Raw genomic sequence first — 21407 nt, 5'->3', positions numbered from 1 at the left:
TCAGTCGAAGAAGACAGCACTTTGCTACATTCGTTTTCCTTCTGAGGTGTGCTCATCGAGGACTTTCCAGACGAATGTCAGCACTGTTACCCTGAAGTCGGCCCAGGATGCATACTAACGCCCCCCCCCCCACACACACTCCTTCCTGCTGTCCTCTCTCCATCTGCCCACATCTGTGCGCTGCTCATAGCCACAGTTGCTTCGCGGTGCTAACACAGGAAAAAAAAAGTATCGGCTTTCCTTCGGCTTTTTTTGTCAGATGTAGAAATCCGGTTCAGAGAAAAAGTTTGCTGTCACTTCTGTAATCAATAGTTTGTTCGAAGGAAGTTCATGTGTTTGTGTCGTTTCTGCGTTTAGTCTGCCGACAACATGGGTGATTTCAATAAACTAGCCCAGTTTTCAGTTCTCAAAGAAGGTGCTCTTGTGGACACGAAATTCATGTGCCAGATAAAAAATTATGGGTAAGGCTAAAAGCTTCGATGGTATTTTACTATGTGACAGGGTTGAAAAAAGAAATGATGACTGAAAATTGTTCTACTATTCGTGGAGATGGTTGATAAAAAATTTGTTTCACAGCTAACACAAAATGAAAGCAGAGCGCTCAGTTCAGTTATCATTCTTGCACGCTTCGAGGATTCTCCGCATCATTTCGAGCTTTTCCTGATGCCTCTCTTCTCTTCTCCTCTCTCTCTGCTCCATTTCCTTTTTCCTCCTCTCTTCACGCTCATCTCTCCTCTTTGCCCTCTTCTCTTCAATCTCCTCGAACTTCTCCAAGAAGAAGTTCATGTCTTGCATTTGGACCGTGCCTTGCCATCGGCTGCGGCTTCGAGGCCCCGAAACTGCAGCCGCGTCGTCTGCATCACTGTCTCGCTGTCCACTGCAAAGTGTACATGCATTAACAAGTTGATTAGACACGGTCGTTATAATCTACAGGGTTTCCCGGTGATTTTAATCCAAGTGCCATCGAAATTAATCCACGTGCCATGCAAACTTTATGGGGCATGGATTAATTTAGCTGGAACTTAGATTAAAATCGCCGGGAAAACCTGTAGTGGGTCGTGGTACTAACGTTTCGTCACTTGTTGACCCCCGTGGTGTCGCAGCTGGAGTTCCATCCTCAGGGGCCGGTGTCGCAGTTTGTTGGAAGGCAAGGGGCACGGTTGATGCACCCCTGAATGCGATAAAAGAGGCATTGCATAGGAGTTCCGGGTGTGCACCGTTGTCCTTCAACGCGATGGCCCTAGACTCTTCCTCGTACGGATCTGGGCGCGGCGGAGCTCCTGGTCGGAAATTATTCCCCGTGGTGGGCTTCTTCCGTCGCAGTACCGTCTTTATGCGATTTTCGCACTGGATGTGGTTCTTCTCTGTGCCTAATGTATCGCGGATGTCGTCCGATATCTGCGTGAACATTACCCTTCTGTTTTCGAACTGTTTTAGAGGTCCAATCATTTGGAGGTACGCCGCATACTTGTCCAGCAGGAACTTCGTCTCGCCTTCGGTCCACTCGACTCCTGAAAGTGAAAGCATGGACAGAATTGTATCCAATGACAAACTGTAGGCAAATGAATGCCCTGTCGAATGATGTAAGTTCCAGAAACAAAGCTATCAATGTATATTCCCAATATTAATTTTGGAACACAAAAAGATCGGTGCATACAGCACAAGTTCAAAAATACACAAAATGTGGCAAATTTTGTCAGAAATAATGTCTGCAAATATCAATCCTTTGGATGAAGGTGGTCATGAGTTGTGGAAAATCAACACCCATGTCAACACCCATGTTGAACATCATTGAACATGAACTTCATAATTTCTGCAGAAAACATGAGTTTCATGCTCAACTTTCCTGTTTCTTGTACCACACTTTGCTATTTCACCGCTTTTCCATTCCTCCCAGTTATAGTTTTGACACAGGAAGAACAGCAACCGTGCAAGCTATACATTCAGGACAACACGCATTCAGGACGAAACTCTGGTTATCTAACACCTTCAGAGTCGTTTTTTTGCGTTCCAATAAACGGAGTCTAGCCCAAACATGCTTAAAGTGCGAGTATTGCCGCAATCAAGATGAAATCACCTCACTGCCTCCTTAGCATAGAGTCAGCTTCATAAATAGAGCCTGAAGTTTTCGGGAAATATTTTTTTCTAAATTCGGGGGGTAAAAATCGGGTAAATAAACATGTGCACTAAATTCATGTGAATTCGGGTGAAAAAACTTCCAGTATGCTAAATTCGGTGTGAAATTGGGCTCAGTTACTCAACTAACTGTAGTGGTTTGGTACAAATGGTGATGTAACTGAATTTTTCTGCCAAACAAGTAAATTAATGCATTCCTACAGACATCCCAGTGAGGGCAATTTGCCAGGTAAAAATTAGGTTTCACCCTAAAGAGGCAACCTTCAATTCGGGGTGCAAATTCGGGGAAGAATCGGGTAAAACCCTAAAACTTCGGGCTCCATTCGTAGATCACCACCACCAGGAAAAGCTAAAGGTGAAAACAAAACCCATGCTGTAGTGTTTAGAGCATAGATCGAGACCCGTCAAAAAGAACTCGTTATGAGTTAAGTTACTGTGTGAAAAATGTAACTGAGCTAATAACAAAGTTCTTCAGCCTGAAATGTAACTCGCACTTACGGAGTTACTTTTAAAAAAAAAGCGAGTTACTTCCAAGTTACTTCGGACATAAAATAGCACTAGGTGCAGCACACGTGAGCAGTTGAGTTCGACCTTGAGTTGCCTGCTGAGGACTGCAGCACGCTTAGACTGTTTTCGTTTATGTCTAATAATTCGAACGCTTTGCATCTTAGTCCCTGTGGGCACACAATGGTTCAGCTTCGTTTCAATGGCAGCGGTTCTTACTTCCTGAATAGAATACTGTCACTGATTGAGTATCACGTTTTATGGCATAAAATGCCATGAAAGAACCGGAGAGAAAGCAAGAAAATATGTGGACGTGAGTGAAAAGCGAATTGAAAGTAACTTGGAACTTTGCTTAAGTTACTTTGGCAAAGTTACCTGAAAGAGAAACGAGTTCCTCTGAAAGTTACCACTGCGCAAAAGTACAGAGTTAAGTTACAAGTTATCAAAAAAAGTAACTTAGTTACAGTAATGGGTTACTTATAATGAGTTACCTCGAACTCTGGCTTAGAGTATCCAACAAATGTAATCACCTGTCCATATCTAATCTAGAGGCCAAGAAGCGCCGCTCGTAAATCGTAACAGTTAAAGTTTGTTCTGTTTTAAGTTACAAGTTATAAAAAAAAAGTAACTTATAAGTTACTTTTTTTTTACAAGAAGCGCCACTCGTAAATCGTCGATCACCGGTGATCGACGCTCTATGGGTGCGGTAAGGCAAGAGTTAACTAGACACTATTTGTGGAGGGGTAACTGTACATGTAACTTAGCTACTTTATTCGCATAATAACTCTGTTACTTTTCCCAAGACTCCTTCATACCCTTGCGCTGTACTAAGACCAGGTAGTATATCTTTATCGATGAGGGGCCCAAGCACGATTACAGCAGTTAACGGTTTCAAAAGAACATGCCACATTTACTTGATTCTGAAGCGCACCCAATTTTCACGTCTGCAATTATGTCGGCATCTCATCTGCGTTACTGTCACCCTCGGACAGTTTTTTTACGTCGCTGTACACGTTCCAGAGCACGTTGTCCTTCGAGCCATTCATTGAGTTTGCTATGCCACGCTTTAAACCGCGCTAAAGCATAGCAGACGGCAAAGTGTCCCACGTCTTGACTGACCGCAGTGACAGAACAGAATAAAAATAATGGCAAAGCAACTACAGCGTTACTCTAGCAAACATTACACATTTCGACCGCATCGTTAAAAATAGAAGACTGGGTATATCCAAGCCCAAATTTTGCAGACTGATAGCCATTGGTCTGAAGTTTTGTCGGCATTTTTTGTGAGCGTTATGGTCCTGTAGCATAAAAATTAAAAATCAAGCAAAATTTCACTCTATGCATTTTCTATGGCCCATCTCACTCAAAAGCCGCAATTTTCTCCTGCGTGCGCTTCGTTTTCATTTCACCACACACAGGTGGTACCAGCATACCGAACAAGACTGGAAAAGAGACGATTGGTTCAACATCAGAATCAGCATGTCACATTGTTGTAGGCAGCGCCACCTGTGTGAAGTGATGTGAATGTGAAGCAGACGCAAGAAAAAATGGTAGTGTTTGTGTGGGATAGGCCATTGAAAATGCATGGGGCGAGATTTTTCTTGATTTTTAATTTTCTTTCTACAACTTCAAACAAATGGCTATCAGTGTGGAAAGTTTGGGACGGGTCAAACCCAGTCTTCTATTTTGACAATGCTCTCGAAATGTGCAACGTTTGCTAGAATAACCCTGTAGGTCTGATGTCCCCAACAAATTCCTAATTTTTCAGCACATCAAGGCTTAAGCTAAATGAATGGTAAAAAAGTAAACGGGCTGGTGGCATAGATTCACGACAAAAAAACCTAAGACTAGACTTGAAACCTGAGATTGAGAAAAAAAAAGAAGTGTGAATATTTTTTGTCATCCCTAGTTTTTAGTTTTTTTTTTATTAGGGTTGAAGGCTGAACTGCAATCCTGTGGTTGCAAAGCCACTGGGACTGTTGCTAGTACAATTTCGGTCTTGAATCTAATCGTAATGCACCCCTCACTTTTTTTAGAATAGAGGTTCAATTTTTGTTTAAAAAAAAAAGCAATTGTGCGTTACGATTCGGTAAACACATTATTTCTCATTCTACGCAGCCACTTACAAAACTAACGCACAGGTAATTACCTACTGTCCTCTTTGCAGTCCCACCAGTCGATGCTGATTGGCTGCCTTCTGCCTCGCCGCTGCTAGCACCTGAAACATTTCCAAATGCATCACACATTTATCTATACACTTATTTTACAACAAGGTCCGCAGGCAAGATACTCTCAACACGGGTCTGTCAAACGTGCTCCGACCCAGCCATAGACAAGACCTGAAGCCTCACAAAATGCGAGGCAGTTATATGGTCGATCTGGGACTCTGTCTCTCGTTGCAGGGTGTTTACCAGTCTGTAGCCTTCGAATTCCCTGACTACTTCGTGTTTTCACTGAATATTTCAAGCAAATTCCTCGATAAAACAAACGGGAACTCGTTGTCTGCTGCTATGTTTTGATACAAATCACTCATAAAATGGATGATTTAATGAGTTAAAGGAAACAGAATATGAATGTGTCTTCCTACTGCTTAAAGGGAACCACCTTTTTTCCTGCAGTACCTCGTTTATGAGCCTCATCTTTTTTACCCCCTCTTTGTGAAAGGCCATTTATTAGTGCAACAGCCCTACTTTTCTGCCCCTGATCTCGTGGTATTATTTATGAACCATTACAGTACAACCTCTTTATAGTAAACTGGCCAGGCCTTGTGGATAACTTTACTATATCAGGTGTAGCTTTAAAAGAGTCATAAATGGAGCAGGACAAGTCACAGAGATTTATTACCGTGCTATGTACAAACAGGAACTCTGCAGTGTTAGAAAAATGCCCCTATTCTTCACCAAAACAGAAACTGTCGATTGCAAAATGGCAAATTTGTCGGTAATTAACTTATGCGTCAGCTCATTCCTGTTCACCAGTCGTGACAACATCATCTTTTGAAGCAGTGTCAACACTTTGCGTTTTCTACCACAGGCCGCCATGTCCCAAGCTTCACGTCTCTCTCTCTCTCTCACTCACTCACTCACACACACATACATACAAAGAAATAACATGTCGTGTCGCCAAATCGAGAACTGGGAAATGCACGCTGGAAGTGCAAAATCAGGCAGAAACTAGGAAGCTACATCGCCTATGCCACTACCCGCTACACATTTCTGCCTCACATTTAGTGGATGGAGCGGGATGGACACTATTGGCTGTCCCCTTTCCAGCTGATCGCAGTGTTGAAAGAAAAAAAGAAAAAGTGTCATCGACGTGACAAGATGGCAGGATACGACATACAGAAACCTGCATTCTGGGTGTCTGTTCTATACTATAAGTGCTATCCTAGAATTTTTCTGTTTGCTGTGTCAGAAGAATAAACCATTGGGTCTATAGGAATTGATTCGGGACTGGAGTTTTCTTTCTTCTACAAGAGTTCTTCTACAGGCGGAGTTATCATAGTGAGGTTCTACTGTACTCAGTGCAATGTTGCCACGGCGTGGCCACTCGACCTCACTGATTGGCACTCGGGATTTGTTGCGCACCATGATGGCACTTGTCTGCAATTTTCCCAGACTTCAGCTGCTCTTTGGCAACAGCCCTGGTGAGCCACCTGACTTTCACAGCTGCATCAAAAACCCCTGACAATTCCCGACAGTTTTCCAGGTTGCTAGACGCAATGTGTTTGCTAGACCTCTCCTTTTCTGACGCTTACCGTGTGGACGGTCCCATTGTTTCCTTTAACGATTATTCATATTTTTCTTTTTACCTTCCCCCTTCACCTGTTCCTGTCCCCCCTTGCACCAAAGCTTGTAGGAATGCTTGTATAGTAAATAAATGTAGAAAGCTTGTGTGTTCTTATATTTTGAGTTATTTTGTGCCATTCTCTGTTATCACTGCGAAGCTTGTAAACTAGTATAAACTTTAATCATCAATACCACTGCAGACATACGGCAGCAGGCGCTGGCTTCGTTTTCCACAGCGTTCGTAACACGCACCCCCGGCTGCCTGCACTGATGCCAGCAGGGTGTCGAACCGAAACGTTTTAATGGGTTAGCATTAGGAGTGTCAAAGTGGAAAAATGTATGTATGTATGTATGTATGTGTATGTGTGTGTGAGAGAGAGAGAGAGAGGGTGAAGCGTCACAGAGACAGCGGTAAAAGTAGACATGCAAAGTGGATATAAGAGGGTAAATGTAAATGGAGGCAAATGACTTGAAATTGAAGTAACTCAAGGTAACTATAGGGTAATTCGAGGCAATTAAAACAAGAAAGTTTAGTTTAAAGGTAATACATGAAAGAGCTAAGTAATTAAGAGAAAGATTGAATGACATTAAAGAATACTGAGGAAACCACAGGTTATACCGGAGGTAGAAACTGATGTTCTGAGGCTGGAACAACATAGAAGGGACAGATACAAACAAAGCCTCAAGCAAAGTGGATATAAGAGGGTAAATGTAAATGGAGGCAAATGACTTGAAATTGAAGTAACTCAAGGTAATTATAGGGTAATTCGAGGCAATTAAAACAAAACAGCTTTGCTACTTGAGGCTTTGTTTGTATCTGTCCCTTCTATGTTGTTCCAGCCTCAGAACATCAGTTTCTCCCTTGTTCAACAGGTGCCGCTTGCGTCGATTTCCGTCGTATGAATGTGTGTATGAGTGAGCAAGAAATGTAAGAGTGAAAGGAGGGTGAGTGAGAGTGAGTGGCTGGTTTGTTGTCCCTTCAGATGACGCACCCCGAAAGTCGCTGGAGAGGCGTGTTAGCTTAGCTCAATTGGTAGAGCCCTGGACCGGTAATCCAGAAGATGTGGGTTCGATCCCTACAGCTGGCTAACCTTTTCAGTGACTTTCATCTTTTATACCGGAGGTGATTTAATGTTATTAAAGGCATTAAAACAATTAAGGGAAGTAAACGTAAGGAAGGTAATTAAGGAAATTCGAGATAACTGGAACTAAATGAGACCAATTAAATGTTAATTAAATGGACTTCCATATAGTAATTGACAGTGCCAAACCAGAAATCACACATTGACTGGAAGTGGACAACGAGAAGTTGGGTTTAAACCGGGAGTGGATACCCGGCGGTCAAGTATTGACCAGAAAAGGCAGCTAATGCTAACACATTTCTCTCGCACTTACCGCTAAATTGCCAGTGAATTTTTTTCATATCGGTTCTTGTCACTGAGATACCGGTCGCAAACACTGAATACGTGTGAATCTAAGCCCAATTTCAAGGTGATAGACCACAGTGCTTTTGAGTAAGTACGTCGCGTTCCAGAAGCCCCAGCTTTCAAGCTGAACTGAAAACCTTTAACACAATTTTAGAGTTTTTCTCCAGAACAAAAAAGGAAGTTAGGCCTTTTGTTCAATTCGTATTTGTCCAAAGGAGCAGTTTTTGTTCTGGTTTTCAGTTTTGGTTCGGTTCAACACCCTGACTGTTGGTGACACCAGCACGCTAGGCAGGAATTTTCCGAAAGGTTTTCGTTTCCCTACCCTTCATTTGACACTTGAACCCCCTAGCACTTTCGGCCAGGTTAGCTGGAGCAAGGCAACCTTACATGATTTTTCTGTACAGTGAACCCACAATAGCATACTACACTTCACAGAAATCAGTAGAATTTGCATAAACTGGAAATAACTAGGGTGAAGTGAGGACTGTCTTGTCAACAGCTGCAATGTTCATGAAGCAGAGGTGCAAAATTATAATATACCATAAGTTTATACCATATATACCATATAAGTTACCATATGTACCAAATAAGTTTATGCCACCCAAAAGCACTGGCACTTGAGTCAATATTGCTAACATGAATTAGAGTGCAGGGTGCTTCCTTAATGTGTTTGTACCTTCTTTATAAAATAGCGAAAATGCCATTAGCACAGGCGCCATCTTTGCAAGTGCATTACACTGCCATGCGGGCATCCTTTGCAGGAGGCTATGCAACTACGCACCAGATAGGGTTGCCACCTGTCTGAATTTCAACCGGACAACTTGGAAATTCATATATAATATTGGAATACCATATATATTATTATTATTATTCATATATTATATTGGAAATTCATACAACGTCCCCTTAGATTCACACAGTTAATCTATAATGGTATCGAAGCATGCCATCACTTGCAGTGCGGATACAGTGGCGCGCAGACTTGCCTTAACCAGTGGAGCGCGTGTCAACTTCTCCGTTGTGCGTACCGACCCTCCCTTCAACAGGATAGTGGATCATCCCTATCTCGTTCCCAGCCCGATGACACGCGCTTCCACTGGTTCAAGTCTGTGCGCCACTGTAGCATAACTTTTTGAGACAGTTCGCATGCTGAAAAGCAAAAACATGCAATATAAATTTTTCGTCATGAAGATCTCCTCCTACAAAATGCAATAGCCGCGGATATACTCAATATCCGCTGGGCTGCAGATGTACCTATTTCAACGTCTAGTGTAGTTCCAGGTGCGGATGCAGATCTTGCACGCTCAGATACCAGGCGGATAGAATCCGCTTATCCACTCTCGGATCAGTTTGGGACCAGAATGGGATAACATTGAGTTAGTCACAAGCCTTCACAGAGCTCTGGAAACTGCTACAGCTTTTGCTGTTTGAAGAAGCTTAGTCAAAGAAGCTTCCCCTGTGATTAGATACATTTTGACAGGTGGCAGGAACAGATTTGACATAAAAGTAGGTCCTTCGGACTTCGACCTGACCAGGAAGATTGTTAAAGGTATTAGTAGTTCCTCACCTGGACAGTCACCAGTGATAAGTTCTTCACTGGTTCCATGGTTTTCTCCTGGTAAGACATGTGAGCTGGTCCCATGCAGTTCTTCTTTAATGCAGATGGAGTCATTCCCAGCCATCATTGCAGCTGAGCATACGCAATAAGGTGATAAATAATAACAAACTGATACAATAAATAAATAGTTAAACAGGCACAAACACACCCGTCGCAAGTTCATTCCAAATTATGCTTTAAAGGCTGCACTCATTTTGCAGTGGGTGTTACAAGCAAGGAACAGTAACAGTGACCGAAACGGAAACGGTACGTTACCGAAACTGAAAATTATACCACTAACAGAAATGACTAGCTATAAATGTATTTTGTGTTTTCAATGGCGGCAGCCAATCGCAAACGTGCTTCCGATGGTCGTGGCCATGGAGACGAACCACCGTCGTCTGCAAGTAACGATTGTACGTTACCGCGTACTAAATAAAGCGCAAAACGGCCTCAATCTTTCTCAAAAATGATTTTTTTCTGGAAAGCGTCTTGCCCTTTCTCTCTAAATATTTTGGTTTGCAGGTTCCTACCAAGCTGCAATCATTTGCGGGTTCTTGGATTTGCAGAATGGTGGATTGCAGTAGCAGACAAATTCTGACCCTTAATTGAAAGAGGGAGAGGAGGCAATGCTCAGGCTTTCTCTATTAAGGCAGTATTGGTTGTGGCACGCACATGATGTACTGGATCTACAGTAGAACCACTTTATAGTGAAGTCGTCCGGACCATGAAAAATCTTCACTATATCAGGATCTTCACTACAGTCGAACCTCGTTAAAACGAAGTCCGTTATAGCGAATTTTCGGTTATTACGAAATTTTTTCTTTACTTGGTTGGTCATGCTTTGATTCTATGGGGATTTTTTTTCTACAACGAAGTAATCTCCTCTATTTTCATCGCATCCTCGGTTATTGCGAAGTTTTTGCCCCGAATTTCTTATCGCGGAATGACTTATCCACGGAGATTAGCGCCGCCGCCCACGTGTCACCGATGAGACGAATGACCTCAATGTGTGATCGAGTCCTGGCCTGGCGCTCCGCCAGCATTCTCCCGCTTCCTCCTCGCCACACCTCCACCTCCGCGTCCAGTCCTCCTCCACCCACGTGACCACGCGTGACGTGATTCATTCCCTTCTGGCAGTGTGGACAATGTGGGTACACCTTCGACTGGTACGCCATATCTCGCAAACGGAAAGCGTTGTCTTTGGAAATGAAAATGCGATTGAGATGTTGTTCGGGGCGTGGAACGACGTCACGCACACCACAATCCGAAACTGCTTTGCGAAGGGAGGGTTCGCGGCCATCGCGGAGGAAGTTGACACGGAGGCGACATCAGTAACAAACGAGGCTAGGCACCAAGTGGAAGCCAGCGTGTGGAAGCGTCTGCAAATGGTGAAGCACGTGCGATTTTGTGTCGGCCGACGACGAGCTCGTGGTGGCAGCTGAGCTATCAGACAGTGACATAATCGCTGCCGTCACCGCGCAAAACACAATGGTTGGAGCTGACGCAATCAGTGATGACGACTGCGGTGACAGCGAAACGAAGGCACGGAGTACTCTCGCGTAACCAGTGCCGAGGCGCTTAGCATGGTGCGAACATTAAAGGACTTCCTCTTGGAACATCCGACGGCGTCAGAAGCAGATGTTTGCAACGGATTTTGTTGTCTCGATAAGGTGAGCGACATCGTCGTGCGCAATGCTATCGCGACGAGGCAACAAGTGATTACAGATTTTTTCAAATAAATATGCTTTTTTGAGTGCTCATTTTGTGTTGTAGCCTGACTGTATCATACTACAACGTGGTGCACACACTTGTTAGCAGCTTAGTGGCAATCTCCTACAATTTCTGGAGGTATTCTTTTAGTACGAATTTCGGATACAACGAACAAATTCGCGGTTCCCGTGAGACTTCGCTATAACGAGGTTCGACTGTATTTCAGTAGTTCATTTTTTTCTGGCATGTATGACCCACAGAATGCCTGTAAGCAGCAGATATTGGTTGTACTGTGATACACACACTTTATTTACATGAAAACACACGATAACAAGTACATTTGGAACTCATGCTATCTGAAGTGTTGCAGTAAGGTGGTCTGCACAAGATTTTGCCCTCACGGCTGCTTCTGCTTACGAAGCTCGAAATGCACTGCAATGCACAGCGCGTTTGACAACACCAAACGAAACAAAATAGCGAGCCTGGATGCCTGGCTCTGGTTGGTCATGATTCATGACCACGCCTTTCATCCTGTGTCATTGATCACGCCCAACTTCCTGAACACTGCGTGGGCTCCGTTTTCGACCGCGATGGCGGAATGAGTAATTTTTTTCGGGGAAATTTTCGGCCGGCTTTTCTTCACTATATCCGGTTCTCGGACAGAAAAGTCTTCACCATAAACGGGTTGCCAATACATGGGCGCCTATGGGCATTCAAAAGGGACAGAGATTTCCCTTCATTACATCAGTTTTTTCAGTACATGCGTGTTCACTATAGCGAGGTTCTACTGCATTACAGGTTTTCCCGCTCATTTTAATCCATTGGTCACTTAATTTAATCCGAGCGCTACCCAATTTAATTCAGTGGTGAACCAAATTAATCCAGACACCAACCAATTTAATCTAATTGTGTACTGTGTATTCAGTCATGACATGACTGATACGGAATGCATTTGCATGTGATGCTTGGATAAAATTGTTTGGTGTCTGGATTAATTTGGTTCACCACTGGATTAAATTGGGTAGTGCTTGTATTAAATTGAGTGACCAACGGATTAAAACGAGCGGGAAAACCTGTAGATCATGACATAATCGGCAACCCCTATATGAGGAGCCCGCCTGCACAATCCGCTGGGGGCGCCACTCACCGGCTTGCGAGATCTATGTCATGATTGGACAATGAAAATTTGAGTTTTGAACGTGCAGAAGAGGACGTACGACTACCGCAGCAAACGACAGCAACAGCTCTTATAGAAACGCCTAGAATGACGATGATAAGCAGGTTTAGAAAGAAGCACCCGTAGGGCATCCACCGCTTGTACAAAAATATTAAGGTAAGCTGAAGTACACAATATTGCAGAAATTGAGGCCAAGCCGGTAGTAACGCCGCAGCTAGCTTCCAAGTGCAGCGCTGAGAAGGGGCACGCATATTCTAATCTTAGACGACTCCATCTTTGGAACACTGGCTTTTGAAAAATAAAAGGTTGTCTTATATTCGAGAAAGTATGGTACAAAAAGGAAAGACTCCTGAGGTGTCCTGATAGTCGAGACATGACTGTATTTGCATCACTATCAAAGAACGAGAAACTTGGATGACATTTTATAAATATCTCACCTGGACAGCTGTCGGCCATAAATTCCTCCGTTTTCCCGGGCAAGAATGAACAGCTGGTGGTGCAAGCTTCCATCTTGATGCCAAAAGGATCACTTGCAGCTGCTGTCGTCGTTGTTGTTTCTGTGGATAGAGACAAAACAATGTTGCTTCGTTATTTTTTTTCGTCAACATCAAACATCAATGTTGCTTTTGTTTCAATATGTTGTCCAACTGCAGCAAAGAAAGTGCTAGTTTAAAGGGATGCTCCACTACAGTTGAACCTCGATGTAACGAAACTCTTCCGAGAGCATATGATTTCTCTCGTTGCATCAAATACATTGTGTCGAGGCTGACGAAACATGGCAGCCCATTGTGAAAGGGAATACAAATTATTTCGCTCTACTGCAACTCTCGTTGTACGGTGTCTAGTTATATCGAGGTTTGATTATGTACATTTTAGAACGACATATATCCTATAAAACACTTGACATTTGGAAGCACCCAATCTTTACAAATTTGGCTAACTGAAAAAAAAAAAAAAAAAAAGAGAGAAAACTTGGCAGGTTTTAAGGAGATGGAGAAATTCTTAGCAAGAATTCACACTTCAAAAACTATGCTGTAAACACAAACTTTATTGCCTTGAATCGTTGTACAGGTTCAGGAAGCATTTGGGGAACCCTGCAGTGGAAGCAGGTGAAATATATTAGTACTGATTTGGTGTACGTATATTAATTTCTTCTAATACACTTTTTAAATTCTGTGTTAGTGCCGCGGAGCAACTCTGGCTATGAGCGGCATACAGACCAGGACAGGTGGAGAGAGGACAGCAGGAAGGAGTTGGATATAGGGGGTTAGTATGCATCCTGGGCCGACTTCAGGGGGAACGGTGCAGGCATTTGTTCGGAAAGTCTTCGGAAAACCCAGGGAAGACCTCAGACAGCACAGCCAGTGGTAGGATTTGAAACCGTCATCACCTCCCAGTCTTGAGCCACCACCGAGAGGGACACTGCCAATACATGGGCGCCTTAACCCTCTCGGCTGTCCCCAGGTCATATGTATTAGCGGGGGCAATCTTGAGCACATCACGAAGTAAACAAGTCAAGTACGGAATCCTAGCGTCCTAAATATGCGAAATATGCTGTTCACGAATATGTGGCGTGTATATGATTTGCACAAAGCTGAGGCTACAAAATAAAAAAGCACTTTTAATTCTGTGGAAAGATAGGAAAGACAAGGAAATATAGGGACAACCAGGGAAAGATAGGGAAACTGCCCACATGCCATGCACATGCAGCGAACGAACTCCAATGCCATATGTGAAGGCCTTGAGGGCCACTGTAAGAAAATATGTTGAACATTTGCAGGTAGTATTTTGTGCAGTGGAGCAGCCGGAGTGGGGACTAAACATCACATCCCACTGAATGATCGTAAGTATTCTATTCTGACCGAGATTCTCTCGAAAAATAATCTGCCCGAAGCCAGCAAAAAATTGAAAAGAAGGAAGCTCTCGCACCTGGTTACCCGACATGGCAAAATATGCACTATGCACGCACTCTTTCATGTGTAATGTGAAACTACATATGCATAAACATCTACATATGCCGTTGCAGATAAGGAGACACAATAGAGGGCAAAGAGAAATACCGCAGCGCCACCAAAGTGTCATCAGGCCAGTTTTAACAGCCAATACGGAAGCGGAGTCAGTGTAATGGATTACATTATCTGACAGAGGAGGGAGGGAGTTCCTGTGCCCAGCAATCCTATCTGCGGCACAGTAATACTTTGAGAACTGACAGACTCCATTTCTTATCCTTCTCAAGTTGAACACAACTATATCATTGAACTGTCACCTCAGGTACACGTGTTGCGCTGAAAATACCGGTCATTGTCATATAAAAGAAGTGTCCTCAGTCCTTTGTCAGAAGTCCTTTGGAACAGTCTCCTCAACTGGCGCCGTAAAATTGCACTTATCAACTGAACCTCTGTATGCAATAAGGGGATAAGTCGAAAAACCCCAAATTGAGAAAGCTTCAAGTATTTGACAACATGTATGTCCTACTCTACATGTGTGTCCTGTTAGCACCGTTTTCGGGTGTCTGACTTGGCAGGAATTGAACAAAATGCATGAGCATGACATATCCCCTTTTTCAATGTAATGTAATGTAATGTAAGGTTCTCATGCAGAAAAAGCAGTTTTCACGAGTTGGACTTTGAGGGTGACGCCGGGTAGTGTGAAGTCACCTTTGTTGACAGCCTGGATGGGGCTGATCGTGCTGCTAAAGGACCACAACATTGAAAATAATGTCCTAGAAGACCAGCATAATATGACTTTTTTGGTTACTGAGCACATTTTTCTGATTACAACGCTCAGTAGCAGTCTCGAGTAGCAGTCTCTTCTCGAGTGGAAGTCAAACTTCATCCCTTAGAAGTCGGCCCAGGACGCACATTCCCCCAGGGCGTGAGTCATGACGTTGCCCACATACGTGAGGACGACAACGGTAAGCCCTATCACCACCACCATCACCACCAAACTTCATGCCTGCATCGTAGCAAAGCTTAGGCTACACCAGAGCCGTATATTAAGAGGGAGTCTGGTCATTGGGAGGAGCAACAAAAAGAGGCTCGACCTGTCAACCACAGTTTCGCTCCTCTGATTGGTTTGCTTTTTGCCAGGGGGGCTGCCATGACACCTTACTGCCACCTAAAATAGCGATGGAAAAAGATACAGTGAAGCGGAGATTTTGTAACAAAAAATTTTCACAGCCTACTCTGATTTTACGCTGCAAATATACATCCTCATATACGTTTCTCGGAAATCAGTTTCAACTTTAGCTCATCCATCCATATCTTAACGAAAATAATACGTTTTTTGCAGATGTTGGGCATTGTGAACATGGCGATCACAACGAAATCATGACAGAAACGGCACTGTGCTGTACAGTCTTATATTTAATTGCTGGATATATTGGATATAAACATTTTTGCCTTTTATATTCCAACTATTCATGTAGATTCGTTTAAAAATCATACCGACGACAGAACGTGTACCAGCAGGTGGTTTTGCCGGCAGCGGTACAACTATGTTGGTACGTACAATGACAGAAGCAGACGACAATTCCTGACATGCCTTACGCTCCCTATGTAGCGTTCATCAAATTTGCACAAAAAATCCAATAGTTTTGCAGATTGCGAGAGGTATCCATTTCAACCCCATCCAATCCACTTGCCACCCAAAATGGTGCTGCCCATGTTGGATACGGGGACAAATAGTGAGGATAGATTGATTGATAGCGCCCCATATTTCAAGACTCCATTGGTCGGAAAGCTGAAAAAGTGGGTGGAGCTTCAGGTATAGGCATGACCCATGAATGGCCAGACTCCCTTTTAATATACGGCTCTCGGCTACACCATTTGCATGTGTGTGTAGAAAAGGGGCCCTATCTGACTGTCCGTCCCGTTGACACACGCGCATTTCCCGTTTCTTACCCTCCTGTAGCGGGCCAATAACTTGCAATACGGTCCTCAATTTCCTTTGGCAGGCGCATACTGGTATGTATATGTCATTGCATCAAATATACTAAAAAAGATGATAAGTCGACTTATCCCCTTATTGCATACAGAGGTACAATTGTGCTTCCGATCGATTGTTTCCGCAACGTTTGTGTTCAGCGCTTCTTTCATTTCATCTGAAGGCGTGTGCATCTTGTTATCATCTGCAGCAACAGTGGACTCAGTTGAAAACGATTTCGTAGCGTTGTCGTCGTTCTAGCTCGTACTTTTAGCCTGCGGTCGCAGCCGCTGCACAACACTGCTATTGCAAAAATTCCGTAGTAATATCATCACCTCTCACTCCCCGATTATCACTGTCATCGCATGCGACAATGATTAGATTAAATATCGCTGATGACTCGTTCAAACTCACAAGTGTAGCAATGCAAATGCTCACTACCACTAATCGAAACTGCAAAAACTGCGTTCAAGACGTTAAAAAGCGATAAAAACCGGGCTGTTTGGTGGGTTTGTGTCCCCTGCACTGGGGTTTTATCGCTTTTCAAGACGTTGGTATGTGACCCAGTCGTGCTATGAATGCAGTGGCATGGTGGGCAGAGGTGTTAACGAGAACTTACGGCCTCACGCAAATGTTCAGGGTGTATTGACAGTCAAGTGAAGCCGCAGCTGTGTTGCAGGCAAGCACTGCATGAATGCTTAGAAGCTAAAGCGAAAACAAGCGCAACACCACATAGATAGAGAAAACCTGTGCATCGCCTCCTCTCCCTCTTTCAATTAAGAGTCAGAATTAGTCTGCTACTGTGATTCAGCGTTCTGTGAACTCAAGAACCTGCAAATGATTGCAGCTGACCTGGAACCTGCACGCCTAAATATTGAGACAAAAAGAGCGAGACGCCTTCCAGAAAATCAGTTTTGAGAAAGATTGAGACCTTTTTGTGCTTTATTTCTCATTCATTACGCACGAACGTTCAAACACAACTCGCGGACGACGACGACGACGGAGGCTCTTCTCCATGCACACGACGGCTGAAAGCACGTTCTTGATTGGCTACGACCATTGAAAACACGATCCTGATTGGCTGACCCTTAATTGTTTACGTCACGTCGCCGAGTGCGCAGGCTTTCTATATCTAAGTGTTGTTGACAAGGAGAGGAAGGTAAAAGTAAAAACGATTGTTCTACGGAGTATACTTTTGCATGAGGAATCGTTGCGTGTGGGTTTTACTGTATTATATTTTATGTGAAAAGCACAAATAAATCAAAACCTCCTCTGTATTCCTTGTTCAGTCGCACTGCCGCGGAGAGATATCGCGGATGCGACGTGTTTCACCCGCGGACACCCACGGATTTGTAAACTCTGGCTCGCGGAAGAAGTAACTGTCCACCGCAGCAACCTAGGGGCTTTAAACATAGGAGGAGAGGAGGAGAGCAAATCAGAAGGTGGCAATAAGTTTTGTTTCTGCTTCACAATATTTGAATTATGCTGCTATATTAAGAACTGCTGAATTGTGCCACCAAACATAAACATGTACCGCAAAATAAAATAAAATACAAAAGAATGGATCGTGCACGTGTACTATGAATTCCTCACCTGAGTAGTCAGCACCGACAGGTTCTTCTCTGCCTTCATCATTCTCTGGCAAAAGAGAGAAGTCATCGTCCTGGAGTTCCTCCTTGATGCGGATGGAATCACTTGTGACCAACGTTGCTTCTAGGAACAGAAACAAAAAGTGTTACCTTGATTTTAACAATTTACCACTCTCAACAAAAACAAAAAAAAAACACTGCCGATCTGGTTACAGCTGCACGGACACTATTCAGTTGTACGACAACCTGGGGCAAGCAAGTAAACCACTGTGCCATTTTTTGTTGTGGGGTACAGCATATACAAGGATAATTTGCCGGTAATTTCGTTTTTCTTTAGTGACAATGCCACATGACAAAATCAGTCTCTCATTGTGTTCTTCTTAAAGGAGTACAGGGGGCCATGCAAAAAAATTTCAGATTAAGACATCTGATGAAAGTGTGTGCGTCATTATACCGAATAGCGCGAAAGGTTTTGATGTGCACAATTTGTTTCCCAGAAAAAAACTCACACAAACGTAGCTCCGCGCGTTCACCCTTAACTCGCCACTCCAGCTATATAACGAGGATGAGGAGGTATGATGGCACGTCACCGATGACGGTATAAGGAGAACTCGTTCTGGTTCGCCAGTCAGTGGGGGTCAACGCCTTGTCCCTTGGCCCCCGTAAACCTGTTTTGCCAGTTCTCCCGGAGAACTGGGGAAAGAAGGAGCGGCCGAAGCATTACTGAGCAAGGAGAAAGACTTTATCAGAACCTCGAACAGCCGAGTAGCAGACGACAGTGGAGTAGCAGACAACATTTCTCTAGGCCAATCAGCGAGCGTTCTCCTTATAGCGTGAGCGCGAGGTTCCAGGCAGATCACAGGCTGGTACTGCTCTTCACCACCGTTGCGCACGGTCGCTTTTTCCGGCGTATTTTAAATTCAATTTCTTCAATAATTATGACTCTGTGGTGTAAATTACTTTGCATGGTGCATCTTACTGGTCTACTTAAGAGGCCATACCAGTCGGGGAGCAACTCCGATTCACAATTTCCCTGATTCTAGATGGCGCCACGCTCGTCCTTATCACGCCGTTCGCTACCGACTCACGAAATAATCCCCATTTTGCATGGTTGACCTCGCAAGTTTAAGGCGGCCTCTGCGTTGTTTGTCGAGTGGTAAAGTGTCGGACTTTGCCACGAAAGGTCCGCAGTTCGATTCGAGACATTCACGTCTTTTTGCTTGTCTCCTATTGCTACATGAGTACTTTATTTTTTCGTTCTTATATATTCATGCTACAATTATTGTTTTCACAAGTCACTACCGCCTGTACTGACTGATTATGGAATTTTTAGTTGCTCTTCGTATTGTTTTACTAGTGCATACTTACTGTATGCCGACGTACAAGTGTGATCGGATAGTACGGATGCCGGTATCTCGGAGGCTCTCAATTGGATCTACCAGCGGCTGTAAATTAGGCTATAAACATTGCCTACACACAGCGCTTACAATGCCAGTCTGGAAAATCTGCTCGAAACGGTATTCCTTTTTTTCTGCACTTGCTTACATAATAATAACTTTACTCAAGAAAGCAAACTACAAATATAATAAAACAGGCCCGTCTAAGCGGAAAAGCTTGTGGCACTGGGCCTGAAGCAGTCAGCGGCATACAGTTTGACAGTACATGAACATATAAAGGTACTACATAATACCTATGATAAAGCTGCCGTAGCGCTTTCGTGCAAAAGGATTTTCAAAATTTCCGTCGTAGAACAGACTTCTTATTATTACCCGAAAACTTCAGTAACATATTTGAAAGGCTCCTTTCCTCCATGTTCTCCCTTCTTTTTCTTTCACCTTATACCCGCTCAGAAAAATGATGTCAGTCGACAACCCCAGTGACAGGGGACTCCCTTTCTTCTGGTGTACGAGTTTGCAAAACCGTACAAAGGAGGTGAAGGGCGATAAAGGCTTGGGGTCGACACACGGAAACTAACCAACAAAGATAACCAGATTCAACCAACCTTCAACAGATGACTTTCCAGACCGTCGAACACGAATACCTCTGCGACCCAAATCCGCCATGAACCTCTTCTTCCGCTTACGCTTCCCGTACACAAATCCTCGAGCCATCGCAGCGAGACCAACCGCACAACCAAACTCGAAAGTAGGTTGCAAAGTGAGCATCCACACTCCCACACCATTCGCAGTGGAGTGCAGCTGTAGGCTGTAGCTTCCACAGTTTCGCAGGCTCCAACAGCTCCCCATAGAGCCCATAGTTTGAGATAATTCACACAACACTGGGCACACGACCAATGAAATTGCGACGTGGTGGATATTATGCACAACCAGTCGGCCAATCAGGAGCCTCCATGTCTGGCTGGCTTTTCGGTCGGTCCTGGCTACCATCGACTTCTACTGGATTTCAGGCCTGCCGCCGTTACTCGGTATTCAAAATAACTAAAGCGATTTTGGGGTAAAATAAAGATTTATTTGATACAAAGCACTAATTCAAAGATCTGATACATGGGCGCACTGTGCGTACAAAGCCCACTGCGTTGCTGACACACTGGGACAAAGTTCGAACATAAGCAGAACGAACACACCGCTCAACTCCTAATACCGAGCCAGTCTCATGAGTGCGTACCATTTCATGATGAGCATCTTCTTTCGCTGCCTGCGGTGCATCCATTATAGCGAAGCGAAAAGCGCGTGTGGCACGTAATCCTGTCTTTGTTGACAGTCCTCCAAGTCCAACGGTGCTCGAACTTGTTCTTCACGCTCCGACTCATGAAGCATTCCGCTACCGCAGTTGACAGATTGTTCGTGGTATAACAGCTGTGTCCAGAAATAGCACAACACGCGTAGACTCACAAGGACGAACTAATAAACCCGCGAACATACTTCCGCAAACTGTTCTGTCGATTGACACCACCGAACACAGGAGGACGACATGCCGGCCATGCTATTTCGAAACTATGCTGAAACGGCCGAGACGCTGTACGCACATACGCGCTACAAAATGCGATTTCAAAACGTTCTCGACCAATCGGAGCGCGCGCACAGTCTAGGCCAATGGGCTTGCAACATGGTGTATGGGCGCAGTGGTACATACTCTACAGCCGCGTCCGCGGGTACCTGAGGAGGGTTTCGCCACGAAAACCACCGCCCCCCTTGACCACGTGATCATCCGTAACGAATCACGACAAAGTAGCCGGAAAACGGCGCCAAAAAGCGCGCGCTGGCTGATCGAACTGCGCATGTGCGCCGCGTGCCCTCTCCACCACTGATCTCTATGTATAAAGGCTGGATCGCGCATGGGAGAGGGGCTCGTGGGGGAGAGGCGTGCCTTCGGGCCGCCATGTTGGTGGGCCCTAAAGTGCTGTGTGCGCCCATAGAAAACAATGGGAGGCAACAGAGATTGTGAGTATTTATTGCGCTGCAAGCATGTGTCGTTGTTTGTCATCACACAATTTTGTAAGGTGCCAGTATACTGATGTATCCTAACAGTGTTTCACAGGTGTCCTGCCGTTCGATTCTTAATTACGTTATGTTTTGCATTCCGAAACTAGAC

The 21407-nt window shown here is 44.3% G+C and overlaps 1 protein-coding gene across 1 annotated transcript; it reads right to left on the bottom strand.

The window, feature by feature from the left end:
- Positions 1-472: 472 nt before the first annotated feature.
- LOC135378737 (uncharacterized) lies at positions 473-20075 on the bottom strand. The gene is made up of 7 exons (XM_064611828.1): positions 19858-20075; positions 17860-17979; positions 12780-12899; positions 9423-9545; positions 4790-4858; positions 1070-1511; positions 473-877 (listed from the first exon to the last, which is right to left on the bottom strand). The coding sequence occupies exons 1-7, from the start codon at positions 20018-20020 to the stop codon at positions 607-609; spliced, it is 1308 nt and encodes a 435-aa protein (XP_064467898.1). The 5' UTR covers positions 20021-20075; the 3' UTR covers positions 473-606.
- Positions 20076-21407: the final 1332 nt, after the last annotated feature.

The sequence above is a fragment of the Ornithodoros turicata genome, chromosome 1 (assembly GCF_037126465.1).
Source record: "Ornithodoros turicata isolate Travis chromosome 1, ASM3712646v1, whole genome shotgun sequence".
NCBI lineage: Eukaryota > Metazoa > Arthropoda > Arachnida > Ixodida > Argasidae > Ornithodoros > Ornithodoros turicata.
Note: the sequence above shows the minus strand (reverse complement) of the source record. Positions and strands in the feature narration are given on the sequence as shown.